The 22,798-nt window shown below is 40.2% G+C and overlaps 1 protein-coding gene across 1 annotated transcript in view; it reads right to left on the minus strand.

Moving 5' to 3' along the window:
- LOC141009331 (protocadherin-15-like) overlaps window positions 1–22,798 on the minus strand; it is a 195,457-nt gene that overhangs the window by 46,531 nt on the left and 126,128 nt on the right. The window contains exons 22-24 of the mRNA XM_073481880.1: window positions 20,960–21,076; window positions 16,921–17,061; window positions 14,554–14,666 (exon numbers count right to left, since the gene is read on the minus strand). Of these exons, the coding sequence (XP_073337981.1) occupies window positions 14,554–14,666; window positions 16,921–17,061; window positions 20,960–21,076 (371 nt within the window). The remainder of the gene's footprint in view (window positions 1–14,553; window positions 14,667–16,920; window positions 17,062–20,959; window positions 21,077–22,798) is intronic.

Genomic DNA, 22,798 nt, shown 5'->3' on the forward strand with positions numbered 1-22,798 from the left:
AGACGATATCTTGACAGTCAGAGTTACAAACATGGACCAGAGGCGATAGACACCTCCAGTCCAAGTCTGTAACACATTATTCAATGCTTTAAAATCTCGAGTCTTTGCTGACCCCTCAGCACCAACACATTTTACAACATGAATAATAAAATATGCCAAAGAACATTTTCTTTCTGAGTTGATTGTTATTTTATAGAGCAACTGTCCCCTATACATTTGCTGCTGTGAAGGCTTCCACAAAAAATATTGAGCCAATTTGCCAAGGTGAAGATGAAGAGTGCCGAGAACTTACATCACACAGAAACAGAGGTGTCTTTGCTGAAAGGATTCGCAGGTGTTGAGACAATAAATGACACTGTCTTCTTTGCTCACTGGAGTAAAACAACACACTCAGTAACTTTTGAGACAGCTGGCAGGTATAACAGTCGCTGCAGAATACATGTTCACCTCTCTCGAAAGTTTCAGAGGCAAACAAAGGTTCAAACAGTACGTTCTTTGAGGACATTCAGTAAAAAAGATCTGCCTATCAATCCTGAGGGCTACAGTTACTATCTCTGGAGACAAACAATCCCCAAGGACATCCCGGGTTGAGAATAATTCTGCAAAATATGAGCCATTCTCCTGGGCAGAGGATGATATAGCATGCCATCCTGGGAGATAATATTGTTGAGTGTGTGTTGTGATGAAATGACAGAGCTACATGTGCTCACAAAGCCTTTTCATGACAAAAACAGCCCTGTTATTGATAATACTAAATGACTTCTGTACAATTTCCATCTCGGTGCACTGATGGGATGTCACTGAATAATTGCTGTCTCTGTTGCATCCAGAAGTACGAAGCCCACACCATGCTCCGATGGGAACCAATTCATTAATGTGGCCCTCACATAAGTAGATTACCTGTTTGGCTCAGGAACAGGCTGATGGAAACACAGAGGCGAGCCAGTGAATGATGTGAGTGCAGGGAGGTGCAGCACAGCCCAACATGTGACTCTGTATAAGTCATATAAATGTGCAATTCATTGGAAACCAGGGTGACACAATGGCTGTCACTGAAATGTATGTGCCTTCACTTTTAATACACTTTTCAGCAATCTAATGTCGGTTCTGGAGATTAACAGCCCAGGGATGTCATTGGCTACACCAGACTCTGTCAACACATGCTAACAACTATCTTGTGGCTGAGACTAATACATGTTTCATACAACACTTCTCTTTATGATACATGCTATGAGCTCAGATTCAACTGCTGTTCTACATTTCACATCATCAGTCAGAAGGTCAACTACCTGCCACATAAATCACTGCTCAACAGGTTTATCTAACAGGGTGGATGATGTGAACTATTTTCTGCGATTCATTTTCTTTTTTTGGTCAGCGAATTAAACGGTTATGCAATAATTAGTCTTTGTCAACCCGATGTTACTATACCCTGCTGTATTTGCATATACATTACTTAAAATGTACTCACATAGTTCTGTCACACTAATTACAATATTGGCCTCTCTTATATATCAAAGTCTAGTCTTCCATCTAGTTTACTGTATATATCTTAACCACACATAACTGCTGGTTTCACTCTGATGAACACCACCTGTTCATGAGCAGGGGAGCGTTTGTGAGAACTGATCATTAGCACAATCCATGTCTCCACATCGGTTTATAAAGTGACTTGTTCTGCTCCATTTGTGGGAAAACTTGATTCAATTGTTTTTCATTCAATAGTGAAAAGAAGAACTTCACACCGCAGAGCTTCAAGTCCAATTAGCAGATGTATCACATGTAGTGAATGGACTGACATGATGTTAGGAGCTAAACATTGCTTTGTAGAGCAGAGTGGTCCATGATGGGTGTCGGTCAGGGGCTGTGACAGTTATGGAGGCAGAATATTATAATAGGTAGCTTAGGGAGCTGTCACAGTCAGAAGTTTTTTGTTTTTTTTGAGCAGCTACTGAACTGTAGTTGCCAAAATGCCAAAATATGCCAATTAAATCACACAATCCAAAAAGAAAAACAAACATATACCAAACCTTGTGCTAAACTGATATGGCAAAAACCTTGATTATGTTTTTAGACATTATTTTTTAAATTTGTATTTAAGTAAAAGTATCTATCTATCTACAATCAATCAATCAATCAAACTTTATTTATATAGCATCTTTCAAACAAATCAAAATGCAATCCAAGGTGCTGTACAAGTGATTGAAAAAGAAAAAACATGGTTTAAATCATGTTTAGAGACTAATGCACACCAATTCCAATAAATTAAAAGTTGAAATAATAAAAGAATAAAAAATTAAAAACAAGCAATAGATAAATATCAAAATTATAGAAATTACATAAAATATTGCACATAAGAATTTGATTTAAAAAGTTTATAAAATAGGCATAATGTGTCAAGTACTGTTTTCATTTTACAGTTAATATCTTTCACTAAGTCTTCACAGGATGATAGTAAGAAATTATAATGGTAGGTTGCAATTTGTGATGTGATAGGGATAATGCAGCGTTCTGTAACAGTATGTTCTGTGGTATGTGGAAGAGAATGATTAAAACTGCTAAAAAACACACAGTGGTGGTCAGAAGATCTGTTGATATTAAGACCATATGACAGAACTAAATCCAGAGTGTGTCCGTGTTTGTAAGTTGCTACATTAACATGCTGTTTAAAAGACATACATTCCAACAATTCTAAAAACTCTTTGGCCCTGGTGTCTGCCAGATTGTCAACATGTATGTTAAAATCACCAATTAATTGCAGTTATCATAGCGTGTATGAATGACAGACAAAAGTTATAAGAACTCTTTTAAAAAAGGGGACGCAGATAATTTAGGAGATCTGTATACTGTCACTGTATGGAGAAAAGGCTGAGATGTAAAAAAAAAGTTGCATTATATTCAAAGGCTTAAAATGTCTACATCTCTGCCCTTCAGTGTTTCTCGGTATATTGCGGCTGTGCTGCCACCTTTCCTACCCTCTCTACTTGAAAAGAAAAACTGTAGCTGGGTGGACAGGCCTCAATCAGTGTGACAGGTGCATCTGTGCCCAGCCAAGTCTCAGTCAGTAAACGACAGTGTAGATAGTGATCATTTATGAGTTTGTTGATACAGAAAGATTTGTTTGTTAATGCTCTCATATGAAACAGTGCTATGTTGATTTCTGTCCGTTCTGCAGCTGAAAAAGAGTTCCTGTGTATGTGGACTGTAACCAGGTTGTTGACGTTTGGTCCTTTTAAAGTTCTCTTGGCTTTATTGTGTCGATTGTATGTGCGAAGTGTGTGGGGAAGCAGTTTGTCATGGTGTAATACACTGCATTATGTTGTGAGCAAGCCCCTGAGGTTGGGGTGCAGTCCATCACGCTTAAAAAATGCAGGGTGACCCCAGAACAGATCAAAGTTATCAATAAAAGTGAACTTAAAATTTTTCCACATGCAGTTTTTAGCCATGAATTAAGAGAGAAACAGCGTCCGGATTCAGGAGTTATTAGAATTTGTTAAAAACAGGGAAAGTAAACGCTCATTAAAATGATAAAACAAACGATAAAACAATGAAAACTAAAGGTCAAAACAAACCAGGGGAGATGGGGGCCGCCATCTTGGACATGCATATTTTAAGGTCAAAAATCATATATGAGAAAATTGGTCAATGTGACATAATCTTTTAAAAACATGCATGTTGCTTGAGAACAAATCTGTTTTATAGGAGCAGTTCTCGCATGACTTCCTGCAGAGATTCTGGGCATTTTCACAACAATCTGGTTTTCTTGGAGCCTTCAGCTTTCGTGGTTGCAGCTTCAGTAAAAACTCCGGTCTGGAGCAGGCCTGGAAACATGTCCTGACCCATTTTTAGGTTTTCCTTGGGTTGTTCCACGATTGTGAGCTGGGTATGAAAGTATATGTGGAGCTAGCACATGGTGTGATTGTGGGCTGCATGGTGTGATTGCCAGGAAGAGGCAGTGCTGACATGTTATCACTTCCCTACAAAGTGGCTCTGCCTGAGGGTTGTAAGCTGCTGAGAAAAGGCCAAGGGGGGTGTGAAGGTGTATGAAGTGTGCAGATTAGTGTACAGGTGCATCCGCATGTAGACAGAACGGCTGACAGAAAGGTTAGATACAGCAGATGCTGATAGGTAGATAGAAGGGTAGACGGACATCATTTTATAATTGAATGACGATCTAAGTGGGGGAAGCAGATATAATGAGACTTGAGGATACCGGAAAAGGTAAATAATTTGTGTATTCAACCGTCAAGTAGTATGCAGATTCGAAGAGTTAATTAGACATAATACAACAGCATGTACTACTGAGCAGGGCCAAAGCCACTTTTCATTCCTTTCATATTCAGATGAGAAAAAATCCCATCCAGAGAGAGAGATAAAGAGGAGGGGAAGATGCTGACATGTCTACAGGCAGCAGCAGAGAGTCCCGATGTCAACATGAGAGAGGGTGAATGGAATGCCACTGAGAGGCGTGGGCGGCACACAGGTGTCAGCGAGCACTCTGCCCCAGGGCCAATGGCGGAGTGATGCTTACGAGACAAGGCAGAGGCGTATACACCTCGTCGTGCGCCACGGGGGCCGCTGTTACCGTGTCGGCTCGCTCTCCCTCTCTCTCTACCTCGCCTTGCCTCTCTCTACCCATGCATTGCATCACTGAGTGAACGAGCGGTGAAGGACACGCTGGGAGATACAAGGAGTGACCTCGCTGGGTGCAAGTCTGTGTTCGTCTGGTGGATGTGTTGACGCGGTGGTGCATAAAGGTCTCGTAAAAACAAAAACAAAGGCAGGCGTGAGTCTTCTAATTGTAATTCAGTCGTAAACAGTGTGTAAAGGCCCATAAATATGCATTTGCAAATGTGTTGCAACACATTTCTGGTTTGCTGCTGGTATTGCGCTGCACATTTTGCTCAGCAATTATGAATCAGCCTAATTTGATGCCTGCTGAGGTAGATATATGCTTGAGTTTGTTAGTTAGCTTTTGTGTCACCCTGGTGTTAAATTGTTTGCTCCTGCCTGGAAGCAGATTCAGAGAGCGACAAACAAAGACTCCTCTGACTTGAACTTAATTACACATAGAGAATGCATCTCAGCTCCTTGTCGAACTAAAAAGAAAAACACTGCTGTGAATCCAAAGCTTGTGCTCTCTATTAGAACCACGGCTCTAAGTGATTTTGACAGCCAAAGCAAAGTCAGCTCAGTCACACAGCATGATTTACACAGGAAATAGCCTTTTAACCTGAATCTTATGATGTCATTAGTATATTCAAAATGAATATGAAAATGACGATCGGGCTACAGTTTCAGATGTTGGAAACTGTGTTGTATTGTAATGATCTAAACCATCTGTAAATACAGCATGATGTGTACAAAAGACTGAAAAATGCAAATCTTCAATCTCATAAAATTGAAAAGACTGCTCATGACTTTCAGTCCTTAGTCCTTACATATTTATATTTTCCTTTTTGAAGACACAGGAGTTCACTGAAAGCAAAGTTCACGCTGAGATAGAGAGTGCAACAACCCTCATTGAACATAATATTATTTGAGCTGTATTGTGTTATTGACTGAAGGATGAACTTTAAAGATTGTAGGTTATGTTTGGCGAGGCCGCAGAGGGATGGAGAGGTGAAGGAGAGAAAGGCAAACAGGAAACAGAGATAAAAACTGCTATTAAAAGATCCCTTAACCATTCAAGATATTTCAAAGGTTTTGAAAAGCAGTGCAGGGTATTACAACGCTAATTCTTTCGGCAAGAAGCAAGAATTCACTACCTAAAATATAGAATAGAGTTCAGACATTGTGGGAAAGAAACCAAACAATTGCGAACGTAACTTCTAACTAGGCCACATAAAGGTTAGACATTAATGTTGCATTAAACATTAACATTTAACATTACAGTATAGCTAATGTTGTGCATGTTTGAAAAATGAATAAATGAAAATAGAAACATTTAAGTTGTGCTTAGATCCTGCCCAGTCCAAACCAAACACCCACCTCAGCCACAGCCTGATCACCCGACTGCCGTCTGTCAAAAGATACAGAAGTATCCACTGCCGTACCACCAGACTACAGAGCAGCTTATTTCCTCAGGCTATGAGACTCCTGAACTCACCCTCAACACTCCACCATTAAAAGTTGTGTTGTAAATAACTCTTAAATTAAGCTTTGAGCATTGCACAGTTTATGCTAAATATGAGAGCCCGTCAACTTCTAAACACAGCGTAATCCAAGCTACTTCAGTTTAGAGCTATTATTATACAGTTTGTCCGTATCAATCGAGACTTACTCAAATTTGAGCAATTTATCACCTCCTCCAGCAAATGCTCTCTAAACCCAATTCAACACTAGCAGATATTAGCCCAGACTGTTTATGAGCTGCTGACTCACACTTGCTAAGAGGATTTAGCAAAAAATTATCTGGTGCTAAAAAACGTTTCATAAAACCAACACCTCTGACACGAAGTAATGCTCAAGAAAGTATTCACATTAAACTACCATGTTCTATAAGACAAGAAAAAAATGTTTACAACCCCTCGTTTCCTCCCTGAGCTATTCCTCTGATCACTTATCTCTCCACAGCAGACCCAAAATTTCTTTTGTATTCACAGTGAGCTATTTTTCTGGGTTCCACAAGAAAAAGAAAGAAGCTTCAATCAAAAGTCTTCTGGAGGGCAAGATGGAAAACATTAGCAAAGCTAAAGAAACAGCATTTACTGTGCTGCCAGACAGTGGTAGCTCTCTGTGCCAGCTTAGTCATGTCAGCCCACAGGACATCACTTCACATATCATCCACTGGGTCATTTAGTATACAAGAGGGGCCCTGGCCAGCGAATATCTGGACGCCTGTAGATGAGTGTGTTGTCCAAACTGGGCCAGCCATTGAGGCTTGCAATGTGATATCACACAGTGCCATGAAGGTACTGATGCCATCCTGCATGTTTTACTGTCAAATTACTTTTCCTGTCCAAATGATCTATTCTACCACAGCAACACCTGGAGGCCTCACCCATAGAAAGAGATTAGTACCTCTCTTACTCGCAGATTGCTGCAGGAAATTTCAGAAACAGAAATTGTGTGTTGGACAAGTTGCATGGCGCACCTTTAATGTAAGTTTAGTTTGCTCCCTTGTCCCCCCTTTTATTTTATTGTCTGGCCAGACAGATTTATTCCCCTCTAGTCTCTCCATCAGTCACATATATCTGATGTAAGAGGAGATGTAAGAGGAACTCTTTCATTTGTCCCAAAGCTTACATACCATATGCAATAATGTCTTGCTTCACCATTGCTCTCAGTATTAAGGTGACCCCTCTACCTGTAAGTAGCTGAACAAACACTTCAGGAATCCAAATACAAACATAATTACTCAGTGGTTCAATGGTGTCAGACAGTTTGTGTCCGTGTTGCTTTGGTATGGTCACTGATAATTATCTGGAAAGTTAGTTTAATGATAGGTCACACTGCTTTTCCTCCCTGGCTTTTGAGCATCGACCTTTAGCTGATATTTGGGATGTGTGCAGTGAGTGTGACTAGGCGTCTGTTAGACAGCCAAGTGATGCCTGCCTACTTAGCAGAGACAAGTGAAAGGTCAGTGCGCTCCCGGTGCTTAGAGGTTCAAGGCTGAGGGCAGCAGATTCAAACCTGCGGCTGAAAAATCAATCATGCCCTTCAGAAGTATGAAAAGCGCTCCACACCTCCTAGCTGTGATTCAGAGAAGGAAGGATAGCAGAATAGAGTGATAGATAGATGGATGGACGGAAATAGAGAGGGTTGAAGTTGCTTTTTTAAATGTAGGTTTGCACTGAGGCATGATTGTGGTGTGTGGGAGAGCATGCTGTGGTTTAAGCTAACCCTTTAAATGCCTGGCAATGACAAGTCGGCTGAAAGCACCTCCATCACTTGTATACACGTCTGGCAGGACAACAGTCGCTAGAAGGCTGCCAATAAAAGAGCTGTATGCTCTGAAAGCATGTCATCTGCCTAATTATGTAAGAATTACAGCCTTGACTGAATTGGAAATGTGACATGGATGGATTTGTTTTCTCTAAAAATGATAAATGCTCTTTTCCTCCAGATAGCAGGAACAGTTGATGGAGGGCAAAGGTTTGAGTTCTTGTCCTCCTTTTTATTTTTTCTAAAATGAGCAGCAATGTGTCCATGGAGTACATTTTTTCTGTAATTTGATGAGTTATTTATCGCTTTTTGATTAGTGGCTAATGGTTGTGGTGTCCAGTGTGGCTGGCTGTACACGATATCTATCTACTTCGGGTTGTGCAGCCATTTGTGAGTCAGACCCCTGAGAACATTAAATCAATGGTAACTGTGATCAGACATCCGCTGAAAATTTACACGGGCAGACTCTATGGTCTGTAAACATCAAGAAACTGCAGAAAAGAGACGTGCTGTTCCACAGTTTGAGCTATTACCACTGACATTCACATTAATGGCCCAAGTAACAATGTCTAATGGAGAAATAGGAAAAAGCTACTGTATGTCTCAAGGCTGAGAAAAGTTGTGTCGACACAAAATGCACCTTGAAGAGTGAAACCAAGTGTGCATGTAGGATGGAGCAGCAAACAAAATGTCAACACAATAATTTTAGCACACTGTCACTAATTGTGTAATTAGTGGGGTGGCAGGCATAAGTAGTGACAGCATGTTGTTGATTGTAGTTACACTCAGTGTTGACACTGTTAACTTTGCTAACAGTATAACTAAGAGCATCACTCAATAATGGGCTATAGTGCTTTTCTAAGGATTGCCAGACTGCATATTAATGCGGCAGGTATGGCACAACATCTGCTGTGTGCGACTTCACTGCGGCGGTGAACTGCTCTACAGAGAGTAAACAATGGTGTGACATTTCACTCCTACATGATTTCCTCTTTAATCAATGAAAAGGACAACTTATGAAGGATAAAAGGTATTATACAAGTCAATCAAGTTATGTTTGATACACAAACATATGAACACCTATGTCTTATAATACACTATATCAGGCCTACTCAATTGCTATTTTTAAAAAGTTCATATTTGAAATAAGTGAAGTGGCAAGGTGGCCAGACTTGGCTGTGACAACATTCACCCTATTACAAGACACTGTTTCATTAAAATGATTTTGAAGCGGTTATTTTAAAGTAAAAAAAAGTGACATAATGTTGCTTTAAATATACCTCAAAGCATTTTCAGAGCAAATAAAGAAATTCTATATATTCAGCAATTGCAGTTAGTAAAGTCGAATTATTCTTAAAAAAAGCAGTTCTGCGTGCCACGTGTACAATTCAAAAAACAAAACAAAAATTCAAAAAACTTTATTTGTTCCCGGGGGCAATCAAAGGAGGTTCAGTCTTCAGCAGCGGCCCAGGTCAAGTTCCTACCTGTGGCCCCTCCCTGCATGTCTTCCCCTTTCTCCCCCCTTTCCTGTCTGACTTTCCCAGCTGTCCTATCAGAATAAAGGCTAAAGCCATCTTTGTCTCTTTGGTGTTTCTTCAGATTTGAGGCTGACGTCTTTGCAGAGGACAGCGACTCTATTTTAGGCTTTCACAAATTGCAGTGGACAATGAGGTTCTGGTGTTGCACATTTTTGAAGTTGGAGTGATGGTCATTTTGCTTGAAATGGAATGCTGTTTTGGAGGGACTGCTACTGTTGAAACTTTTCATTTTGACTCAACACAATGTTCTTTGTTTTCCCGACAGTTTTTTTTTACATTTTTCTAATGTAATCTGGGCTGATTGTAGAAACTCAATCTTTGAAATCAGATCCAGCAAAATCACGATTACATAAAATCTACTTACTCACTACCTATACCTGACAGAAAAAGAATATACAGTATGTACCTAATATCCATTTAATCACAATGAGCCCAAAACTTAAAAATAAAGAAATTAACCCCCTTGCTGAGGAGAAAATGATTGCTACTGATTGTACAGCGAGGACAGAAGTCAAGGAAAGACATAATCAGAAAGAAACTGAAAGAGACACAAAAGCTGAGAGGAAAAACTTAGAGGATGTGGGAGGCTTGGAGGGAGGGTGAAAGGAGGAGGACAGCAAAATGACATACTCATAGGCGGTGAGGCAAAAGTCTCATGTGATTTAGAGTAGATTTAGAAGGGGAAGAGCTGTGGGGGAGATAAGCAGGACGGAAAACTGCTCCGGCCGCAGGTTTGCAACACAGGACTGGAGAAGTAGCCGCAGTACAAGAGGCGGATTTACAGAGTGGGACCATGTTAGATAGCAGCTTACCCCTCCTCATCTCCAGTCACACACACACTGGGGGAAAATAAATATTCATTACCTTCCCATGTGCTCAGTGCTAAAGACTTCCCCAAAGGCTTGTGCCTGTGAGTTCCATATAAAATAGCCTTTCACAGTGATTTAATGATAGAGCTCCAAGAAATGTTTTCTTTGCCCCTCGAAAATCAGCCCAAAATGTGATATCTCTGTTCATGCACATTAGCTATAATTTATTCACATATTTAATATGAAATAAAAAATCCATTATGAAAGACATTAAATAATTACAGAGTTAGTTAAAACTGCATTAAGTGTTTTTTGACGATTAGTTGGTATGGCTGCATGATTCATCATATTTAAATCACTATTGCGATTCATACATCAATGCAACTTTACTCATACGTGACCACATGTATCTGTTGCATTAACTCAAGTGCTCCTACTTTCTCCAAAAGCTGCCCGTAAAGTACATCACATTCTACAAAGGCAAGTTTAGTGTTGGATGTCATAAATTAAATCTGAGTCCATGACCACACAAAGATTTGGTTGTTAGTGATCCGAGGGGAGCACTGATTTTGAATAATTCCTCTTTGGGTCCGATCGACTCACACGAAATCCTGAGTGGAAATCATCAAAACATTTATTTGAGGCCAAGAGGGAATTGAGCTGTTGAAAAATTGCCCTTTCAGTGTTTTTTGATACCTCTATAATTCTTCATTAGTGAGTTGTCTAGATTTTTCTTTTTCAGAGTGGCTTAATAAGTGCAGTTTTCAGTGGGCTGCTGGAGATCTGATGCCATGCTGTTACTAACATTTTTTCGAAAAACCCTGCAGGTAATGTAGAATATCAAGGCTGCAGAGAAGGATTTAAGATGTTGCATAATGTCTTTTACAGGTGTTATAGCTGATAGGATCAAACTGCATCCTTCTAATTTAATTGTTTTTTTAGAAAACAATAAAGACTTTATATCTGATACAGAAGAATTCACAGCTTGTGTCATTTTCTTAATAGAGTTAAGGGGCATCCTGACACAGGAGAGTTTGTCACATGTGTTATTGTTGCAATGATCTTAGAGAAGAAGGTCTGTCTTTTATTTCTCTTGATAGATGTTGTAATCTACCTGGAGATGTGTTTTTCCACAACCAGCATTCAGATTTTTGACACTGATTTTACTAGCGTGGCATTTATTCAAAGTGTGTTTTTTCTTACCATAGTAAACCTTTACCTTCGTTAGGGCAATGGCCTCAGTAACATTTATAATCTTAGAACTGAAATGATTCATAATTATAATTATTATAATTAAGATCTATGACTAAGACCAAATTATATTCACTCCAGTAAAACAGGAAAAGGGACATGAAATCCAGAAGAAAAGCCCGCTTCTGGAAGGTGGTTGGAACACAAGAATGAGAGGGCAAAAAGAAGAACAGTTACAGAATATAACAGCATGAAAGAAAAAAACTTTTAATAAAAACCAAAACACAATCACTCTAAGTAAATAAATAAGGTGATGACACAAACTCTGCAAAGTTTTGCCACAGTGGCAGCAGATGATGAAGCTACAGTATCAAGACCTTGAAAACTACCAGATAATCCTCCCAATAAGCTATAGCCACAGGGGGATTACAGAGTCAATCACTTATCAGCTGGCCGAAGATATAACTTCGATCAACAGAGTTGATTGGAACAGATCGGAGTTGAGCTGTTGCTACAACTCTGTGGTGAATTTGCAGGCTGCAATTTGGGAGAGTGAGGTTACGGGAGTGCTGTAAAGATTGTGGTAGAAAAATAATTACTACATATTATTTACTTATTACATAGTTCTTTGTGTTTCTGATTAGATACAAATAAAATAGAAGCAAGTAAGTATTTCTATTTAATGTTTTTTTATGGATCATGAAAGAAAATGTAAGTAAGAAAAGAGAAGAAGAAAGTAAGAATCTTTCACAGACATTTTACTGATTTGTGCAGCGAAACTAGAGGGCAAAAAGACATTCAAACAAACTCAAACAAACCCCCAGTGGTGTCCATAATATACCCTTGGTCTGTCAAGCTGTACTAGCTGATACTTTTTGCACATATCCAGCAGATAGAGAACAGCAGGACCTTTCCATTGGGATCATTTCAGGCCAAAGTACCTACAACATCATATTTGTTGGACCAAACTGTACTTTATTGACCATGTAGTGTTCACTTCATGCTGGACAGGTACTGCAGCGTACACTCTGCATGACTTCCTGTAGTATATGAGGGGTTGATGAGGGTGGTTAGACTTATCAAGTCTACTTGTGGTCTAGAGAACTAAAACAGCGAGCTTAAAGGCTTAAAGCCATGTAAAGCTCCGGCACTACAAGCACCCTTTTCACAGTACACTGACTCATCTGGTATTAATACCGACGATATTACTTAATGCAGGTTTAAGAATAATTTCAGAAAGGTTAATCCAAACAACTGTGAAATTCTAAACATAACATTTGTGTTTCTATAGAAACAACATAAGGTGTTTCGCTCAAACCTTCTGAAAAGAAAGTGGCGACATGCTGCCACAGTAGCAACTATGGTATGAGCCATTTATTTTAGCCAACAATGACTGGGAGCCCCTCATTTCCCTCTGACAGATGGAGGGGACCCACCATAAAGCAGGAGCAGAAATCATTAAGTCAGCCGAAGCCCCGTAGAGTTGTTTTAATTGTGTGCTCTGGAGCTGTAGGCATAGCTTACCTGATTGCTGCTATAACTAACTGCCCTCACAGAGACAGACGAGATCTTCTGCGGACATTTAGAGAGTGATTTGTGCTCGGGAGGTTCCCCCCGGAGAGACAGAGAGGCGAGGAATGAGGAGACAGTTCATCGCAGAGCGAGCAGATTGGATGCTCTCTGCTGGAGAAAACCTTGTCCAGCAGGAGAGGCTCGAGCACCTGGCTAACGCTTTCACGGCTCACAATTTACAGCAGGCCTGCCACTGCGTTTGGTTATCATTGTCAATGTGTTACCCCACAGAGGTCTGTGCCTATGGTCCCGACCTTCCATTTGTGCGTCAGACGGTGCACTCACTCAAAGCGTTAATCAATGGCCTTTCTACGGCCGTGCTGCTGTGCCTATGTATCAATCATGGAATAAAGCTGAGCAACAGAAGAACGTGAGCACACACACAAAGTGCTGGATTAAGGATGCAGATACCCACAGATACACAAACTGAACCCGGCACACATCTGCAAAAGACCAGCAGATAAACATACCTGTGCACAAACAAAAACACACACACATCTCAAATGATGTGTTGACAGGTTGGGCAGGACTTACACTCCTTGTCTGATGCATAAAGGCATATCAAATTCTGTTAGAGAAGATAGTCTGCCAAGACTCCCTACTTTGACTGACATACAAGCTAGTGAATCAATCCACTTAAAACAAGCTTTACTTTAAGCTCCCAGACTCTGCATTGTGCCAGGCAACTTTGCCATCAGACCTTAAAGCTTCACAGTCTAGCTGGGATCACATCTCCGCTGCAGACAGGTACCCACTGCAGCACAACATAACACAAGGCAACTGTTAATGCTACTTTTTCAAAGCAGCTTCAACTGGAGTGTTAATAATCCATGTTTATTTTCAATTATAAATGACTTCTCGGTCTCCTCCTGAGTGGAGGAGTAGCATCAGTACAGACAGGCTCCACCCAACAGAGCCGTGTATCGTGTGTGTGTGCAGCAGAAAGTCATCTCAGAGCACTATAGATTATGTTCCCTCGCCCTGCATCTCTCTCTGCCAGTTTACCATCTAAACATTTAATCTTGTCAAAAGAGACTCTTAATAAACTCAGAGGGAAGCCCCGCTTTGCCCTCACAGAGAAACAAATGTAGTTTATAGCAGTGATGATCTGCAGCATCTACCCTGAAGCTCTAATGCATATTTACACTCAAAGCTTATTAATCAGTCATGCAGGGAAAAAAGAGCATGACAAAGATGGAGACACAGAATCAAAACCGGGGCCATTCTGCTGAGTGCTGCGAGCACAATAATGTGCAGTTAGCTATCGTCATAACAAGATAATAAATGCATGAGGAGTAGTGACTTCATGGCTATTTGCAGCAGTTCAAGGTAGAATATGTAATTCACCGAGTGATTAAACATTAATCAAGTATTACAGGAGCTGAATGGAAGATGTGACCACAGTTGTAAAAGTGTGTTGAGGTGTTCTTAAGACACCGTGTCCACTTCCTGCAGTCTTTTTCACCGTCTCATCCTGTCTGGCGCTATGCTGCGCTTTGATGTGTGAATTTACAGGCAGAGGCAGTTGCATCAACAGTTGTGTCAAAGAGATGTACCTGTACTCCTCCTGGGTGAAGATTGGTATACGCGAAGGCTGGAGGACAGTGATCTCCACCAAAGTGCTGTTAGTTTTCACCGGCTCCCCATCATCATAGGCTATCAGAAACAACTGCAACGGGCGAGAGAACACACACATAAGCAACACACAAATGTAAGCACAAAAGTATTACATTCTGTTTTTTTTGTTTTACCATACTACTACTCACTACACAAATAATTCCCTTTCTGAGGTTGCCAGGCATCTTTTTGTAGACGTGTTCGGCATCCTAATAAAGACAGACTGGCAAAATAGGATCTGGCGAGCAGCCTGCAAAGCTCCCACAGTGCGAGTATGAATGTATTGATCTACATTCATAGACTGTGGAGAATGGGGCCTGGGGAAGGCGGGGGGGGGGGGGGGGGGGGGGGGGGGGAGTGGGGCGGCAGGAGAGAGGAGAGATAGACAGAAAGAGAATAAACACAGGCGAATGTTTAAAGAAACAGAGAAAGGAAAACACAGGAGAAAAAAAGACAGAGGTAGACAGACGACATGGGAGGGTAAGCAATGAATCCCCATTAGGAGCTAATATCACAACACACCTGGTCCACCGTTCACAACTACAGATGTGCCTATGTAAGGTCACCTTAAGTTGGTAAAAAAAATATGTGAGCCCCTGGGAGGGCAGCTGTTTAATCAATGAGAAAACTCAATATCACCGGCTGCAGACACAAGAGAAGCAATGACATGATCACTGAGACTATTCAGGAAACAAAGTAATAATGCTTGAAAAATGTTCTTCAATTTTAAAAAGTCTATATGCACAAATACGACCTCCTGATCTTCACTTCAGCTTTGCACTAAAACGTGCGAGGCAGAGCGGTTAACATCAACTATGACAAGTAGATAGTGTCTCTGGCCAATGCCATCATCATGATCACCATCGTCATTATTAACTCAACATGTCAAATAAGTATTTTGAATACACCCTCACTTTTATTAAAGAAGTTTAACATTTGTCTTTTTAAAATAAAATCTAGGTAAATGAATTCCTTCTTCATCAGTATTGCAGAGTGCTGATGAAGTCATTCTGGCATTACCTGATTGGCATCAGTCGTTTCATTCTCTGACTCATTCACAGCTGTCTGGCTATCAGCTGACTACTAATGTCCAAAAATCAAGTCATGTCAAGTAGAACTTAAATTGTCCCCAGAGTTCCGTGTTTGTTTGTCCTGGTTGTGAAGCAGTCAAAACAGTAAAAACAAACAATATCAAATACCACACAAGCTGATTAAATACAGAACATAATAAGAAACACAGAGGAGGCCATATAATTAAACAAAAGCCATATTACTACTAGATACTATGACTACCATTACTCGAATAATAACCATGCAGGTGTAAATTATCCACCAACAGTCCAGCTGCCTCTTTATGTCCTTTATTTCTGTTAGTTTTAATTAGAACTAATAAGTCATGTCCATGTATGTGTTTATTAAGGAGGGATTAGCTTGGATTCCCTGAGAGCTCTTTCAGAAAGCTCTCAGGGCATCTGAGCTGCCAAATATAAAGCCCTGTCCACATGTACAAGTATTTGTTTTTTTTAAGATCCATTTTGGCCTTTCATACATGTTAATGGGTTTTTAGGTCATTGAAAAAGGGACCAGAAACTCGACATTGAGTGTTTATGTCTGATGGGCAGAAATGGGGAGTTTTTGTAAATGATGATGCAGACACCCACGTCTGTTTTCTGATTGGATGATATCAGTATATGTTGCATTATTTGCAAATGTGAACTCAGATTTTGTGATCTGATATTGTGGAGTATTTGAGCTTGTATACTGATGTAAGGGATGTTATATTGTCTATATTAGAGAAACACCAACATACATTGAAATACAATGATGGAAAAGAGAGATGAACACGGCTGTATACCATGTTGTTGTTGTTCCGTGAAAATGGCATTATCCAGGAGGATTCAGAGAAGAGCTGTCACGTTTCACTGCCTCATCTTGTTTGTCCTGTTTTATGTAAAAACTGCCTTGGTAATAGCCCTCAGTAAAATTAATTTGGTCACAGTATTTTCTGTAACCCAGCAACCAACACAAGAGTTGACAATCTACTTCCTGTTAACACCAGAACGTGCATGGCCAGTGTATGTGCGTTTACAGGTGTGTAAGTATTGATAGTATAGTATCTGAAATGGTGCTAAAACGCTCATCCGCATGGTGACCTTATTGTTTTAAAATCAGAACAATTCCTGGACTGACTCTGAGTATCCCTGACTGAATCAAAGAATAACGTTAATATCTTGACAGCCACACACTAACATTACAAGCAGCGGCAGCTTATCACTGCTATTGTCTCCATAATCACAGCCACTCACCTTAAAGGTGACACTGGGCTCTTCATTCAGGTTGACCTTAGTGATAACTCTTCCAGTTTCCTCCTCAACATCAAAGATACTTCCACTGTACGGTGATCTGTCCAGGTCCACTCGGTAACGGACAATACTGGCCGGAGTACCCTGGAGGAAGGAGATAGGAGAACATGAACAACATCAATCCTACAACAGAAGACAGAGAGAGACAGAGAGAACAGCAATGGTGTTTGCTTAGGAAGATAACTGTTTCATTTTGTCATCATGCTGAAGTGGTTTATGTAAGAAATGGTTGTTCTTCTTTCTGTGTGTCTCACTCTGCTAATCAGACAGTCTAATAAAAAACTCACTGTCATTCATTGATTCAGGCCTCTTCCCTTTCATTTGAATAAAAAACTTCTCCATTAACTCACCCCTCTATTCTCCAGAGAAACACACTTCCATTCATTAGCGAGAGCCTGGACTTTAATATGACCCTTTGATTAAGATTAATCATGCTTCCTGATTACTAATCATCTCTATAGCTTATCTTATTCCAGTTTCATCCCTCTGGACCTCAAATCCAGTCTGATTTTTAATAAGCTTTTTTTGAAGCTGTGCTCCCTTGCCTGAACTGATTTTGGCTCCCCAAGGACCGGTTAAAAACCTGGGGCAAGAGAGAGGTAAATCCTGTAGTAGCAGCGGCTCCCTCGGGAGGCTTACTCACACAAATGTGTCTTTAAGAGGTTACAAAACTATCGGAGGGAATTCACTTAGGGGATTTCAGAAAAAAAGGGCCTCATCTCTAAAAGCTCTTCAAATTGTTTTCGAACATGTAATGGAAAAGATGTCGGGATGGGATCATTAATAAAAAAACACCTGCCAGAGAAGAATCTAATACTGAAGCTTCAGTAGTGAGACCTTCACAGTGACAGCAAGTGCTTTGCTCAAGGCTACACATACAGTGCAGGCAACTTAGTAATAGCATCCAGCCTCCAGTTCTTCTTCCCACTTGTATCATTAGTTTGCCTTTTGACACCTATACAGTATTTCTAACTTAGTCCTAGAATACCAGGGCCATGAAAAAACAATGAAGTAAGAGGAATAATAAGACTTTTTCTCATCTCATTAACTTTTTTTTGAATTTCAAAGTGATTACTCTTTCTAGAGAGGGCACAGAAACCTCCGCTTGTCTCTGCACATTTTCACAACACCTTTCCTTGTCTGGCATTCTACTGTGAACACAAAGTACTTTGGCATCGAATTAATTCTTCCTTATTGCAACCTAGAGCCAAATATAAAACAAAGATTATGCTCAAATGTACTTAATGTTGTGCTTGTATTTCTTTTATAAGAATGCAATTCTCCTTAGGATGAAATAGCCAGGTCATGAATTAAAGAACGAGCTCAGAAGCACTGATGATACTTCACAGACACACGCAACACAATGGCAAGGCTCGAGCAGCTGAGAGTGTAAAACAGCAGAGCCAACATGTTAATACAACTTGATGTGGTGAGCCTGTGCAATGATTAATGCTCGAATAGTAAACTTTCTCTGCAGTGGTGAACACTTTCTTTTTCAGTCACAAATGAAAGACTTCATTACATCTTCATACTAGAACATCTGTCTCCATGGTGAACTTCTCTTTCATTCAGGGTGATATTAACACTGACGTTATGGGTTTGAGTGGCACAGTCATGAAAACCATTAGTATCACTTCTCCCAAGGTCGATAGTCGTTATGCCTTATTTTCCACAAAATAAGAGTAGGAGCAGTGATACTGTTTACACCATTATAACCATCAGACAAAAGAGGCACGGCTCATGTTTGTCGTATCATGACTACGAGCGAGAGAGCCTCTCTTCCTCTCTTTCTTTCTTCGTGTGTGCAGGTGTTTATTAGCCCCTGTAATAGAGAGAAAGAATGTGTGTGTGTGCACACGTGTATGTGTTTTTTATAGTTTTTTTTTTTTTAGCAAGCATTAGACTAAGCTCTATTCCATCAGAGGTGTCTATGACAGGCATCCTGTCAATAAAATGCTTTGAGCTCCTGAATCCAGGTCAATAAGAGACTGGGTTAGTCGGCTCCTGTTAGGAAACCTAATCCCTCTGTCTGTCAGACTCCCCCGTCTCACTCACTGCCTTTGTACTCATGGTAACTGCTGATTTCCTTCCTATACAAGCACTGCTGGATGTTTTCTACTGTACAAGATTTCTCTATAAGAATGGTGCATCTTGCATGAGGGGTAGAAACACAAGTTCACATTAAAATGAAAGTTTTAGAGCTGTACAGGCAGCAAAGCAGAGTGGGAAAAGCAGGATGAGGCAGAGTCTCCCTCTGAGAGGAGAAGTGAGATGCACAGCAGTCATTGGGGCGCTCTGGAGATGTTTTACCACCCACAGCTGGGACTGACAGGCATCCATATCCCTCAGCGTTTATGTGCTGCAGAGAGTACACAAGCTCACCCAGTTCTGGTGAGACCCCTAACCAGAAGTAGAGACACTAAATAACAAGCATCAAGTCCAGTCATACAGGACTTGCTGCAACACATTCAGAGCTGCAGGCTCCAAGTCCAAGGCAGTGAAATCACCGGGGAATACTATTCCCTTTTTTCCACATGGAAAAAATCTGACTTGATGTGTCACACGAGAAAGGGTGGTTTGGTGGAGTCTCCAAAAAGAACAGGGACAAAAAAAACTTGGTACCATAAACAGAGAGGATGTGAGCAAGTAGAGTGCTGACTCACTCACCAAGTGCAATAAAATATTAAGGTGAGTGGAACTGCCAATAAAAGAGGTTCAGCCGAGGTGAGACGCAGAACTAAACATTCTCAAGACTATCTCAAAAGGTGCAATTTATAAGATATTCTAGTTTAAAATGAACTAAAATGATCAACCGTATGTGGAAGGTAACAGTTTTGATGCTATGTCAAAAGCAGATATGCACTTATGTTAGCATGCTAACCAGCTAGACCCAGCCCATCCTGTCTCATAATACCATTTTGAACCTCAAGGGGCCATAATCTGATAGTTTCGTCCCTGTAATTTCAGCTCGGAAATGTATGTGAGCGGCAATTTCACTATATTGTTCCCAGAGAACGAATCTGTAAATCGCCTCCATACTGTATACCCAGTCTCAGAAGCTGTGTCTGGTCCCAATATGATGTCCAGCCATGTTCAATTCTGAGCCCAGTTGACCTGAGATTTCAGTCTGGGCAGACTCCAGTCTGATAGATAATAGGTCGAATAACTGCATGGCTTACTAAGCTAACAAGCTTATAGCAGCTAGTAGCTTTAGCAAATGACAGCTACAGCAAAGTAGTACAGGGAGCAGCAGTTGGCAGTTACTCTGGTGATTCGCTGCCCCCTATTTCTTTGGAGCAACCTTCAACAGGTCGCCAATCTTTACACACTGCACCTTTAAATATACATGTCATGCTACTGACAGACTCAATGAATACTAAGAAAAATCATGTGATGCTTTCCCACCCCACAAAAAAGTTTTCCATTGCTCCTGTGTTGCCTCCTCTTAGTCATACATTTTCTCGCCTCAACAGGATGTCACAATTTCTCTTCTGCATTGTGTAATTTTGTTCCTTGGTTTGCAGATTCTCCCCTCAAAAAAAAACGGAAAGAAAAAGAGAAAAATCTTCATAGCTCCAGTCCCAGGAGAACCTGCGCAGATATAGTGAGGTCGAAGGAAGGAGTCTGAGGAAACATATCTCCGTCTGAGGCAACTGGTGCATGACTCACACAAGTGAAGATGCTAAACAAGACGCCCTTACAATAAATACGCACGCCACTGTAGCTCTAATGAGAGCGTCTGAGCTTTGAAAACATCTTTAAAAATGCATCGTGTCAAATGCTACGGTTGAAATTGGCTGATGTTCTGAGAGCAACATCTAGCGAGGAGGTAAAAAATCATCAAGCGAGGCTTTTATCTCTGCTACCTTTATTAAAGACAGATAAAGTCAATATGCTCCTCGTGCTAAGTTTATCCACCAATGTTGTACACACTGCATATTTTAACGACAAATTTGAAGAGTGACGTGTTTCTGATACTCACTGGAGGGTCTTGGTCCTCAGCAAAAACAGTCGTGATGACGGTTCCTTTCTCTGCATTGGGTGCCACCATGCCCTTATACAGGTCTTGGGTAAACACGGGGGAGAAGTCGTTCATGTCCTGAAAACAAAGAGATATCATAAATGTAGACGTATCAGTTATGTATTGGTGATATATTGGCTTCAATGTATTCTACTGCTGATGCTGTCTGCGTGCTGAAATAGTCCTGTTTCATAGTAGCAGTGCAGATTCTGCAGCTGCTGCTTTGTTTGATTCAGCCAACACTTTCAGAAACTTTCTGTGGATTCAGGCACAGTTTCCCACTGCAGTAATTACCCATGCCCCAGGCTTTGTCTGTGCACTTTAAGAACATCAGAGATGAATGTGATCACATGTAAACATTTACTGTAATCACACTACAGATGTAAAAAGTCCATTCATATTCTAAATCACAGTGCTTTGAAGTATAACACACAGAAAATCTGAACATACAAAGAACATACAAATTACTTTCTGTAAATTGACATAAGCCATGTGTTAACTTATCAGTAATTAAACACGCCAATTAATTAAATCGTGACGGAATTATAGGACTGCTGATGCTGCTGTGAAATGAAATGTTTCATGATTAATGTATTTTTCTTTGTGTTTGGTTTATCTTCTCTGATAAACATAAACATTCCACTCTACAGTACCTGAGTGAGGGAGGAAGGTGAGCTTATAGTCACTGCCAAATAAGATCGGATGGGAATAGAAAGCCAACTGCTTTGAACAGCTACAAGCAATATACATGTAATAATTGTAAAGATAATTGGCCATGAGTTCCTCTCCTCTTAAAAATATGTTTTTCGTCTTGTTGTTGAATGTTTGAGCTCACTGTGTAGAGTGATGAATGTGCAGTTTGATACTAGAAGGCTGTTTTCCCATTCATCGCTGAAAGTGTAAATTTTGTCTGTGCTCATTCAAAATTGGGTTATAAGAAGTGTTAAAGAGGTAACAAGTGTGGTGTGAAAAACTTGAAGCCTTCAGTGAACATATGCATACACACATACACAGAATGGATTTTACATTGAAGTAGGAGACATTTTGTGCAGCAGTTAAACTTTGAAATTAATAAAAATGTATATATATATATATATATATATATATATATATATATAGATATATATATATATATATATATATACATATATATATATACATATATTCTGGAATATTTAATGAGGGAGAAGGAGTATGTGGTTGAATGTCGTATACTTTTTTTTGTCAGACCCACAGAGAATTTGTCATAGATGCCTTAACACACGTGTAGGGGATCTCTAAGAGACTCTCACTCTGACCTAAATACAGCTTTCAGTGTGACTTTTCCAGCTGGGAGTTTAGCTATAAGTATTTCTAATTACTTAAATTAAACAATAACCATGCAGACATGAAACCACACAAAGATGACTTCCTGCTACATCAAATTGTATTAGAGGGCTGACAGGTTAATTAAATGATATGGTATATGGCAAATAAATAACAATAATCCTAATGCTGGTGCTTAGAACTACACAGTAACTGCCTCATTTCTCACTTTTGGGGATGAAACCGTTTTGTTGGGATTCACTGATATCGTGCTCTCGATGCCTCCCACTGCCTTTAATCACCTCCTCCCTGTAAATAATGCACAGCTGAGCTCTACCACTTTATGGGCCTGCGAAGAAATGAAATCTTGTTAACCGTGCAACCCCCGCTTTGCTTTGTGAGAATGCAAACTCAGTAAGCCCTTCACATATCTCTCAGGAATAGCTTAACTCTGTAGTGTAACTGCTGGAGCCTGATCTTCCTTTCTTTTGACTT

The sequence above is a fragment of the Pagrus major genome, chromosome 15 (assembly GCF_040436345.1).
Source record: "Pagrus major chromosome 15, Pma_NU_1.0".
Classification (NCBI taxonomy): Eukaryota; Metazoa; Chordata; class Actinopteri; order Spariformes; family Sparidae; genus Pagrus; species Pagrus major.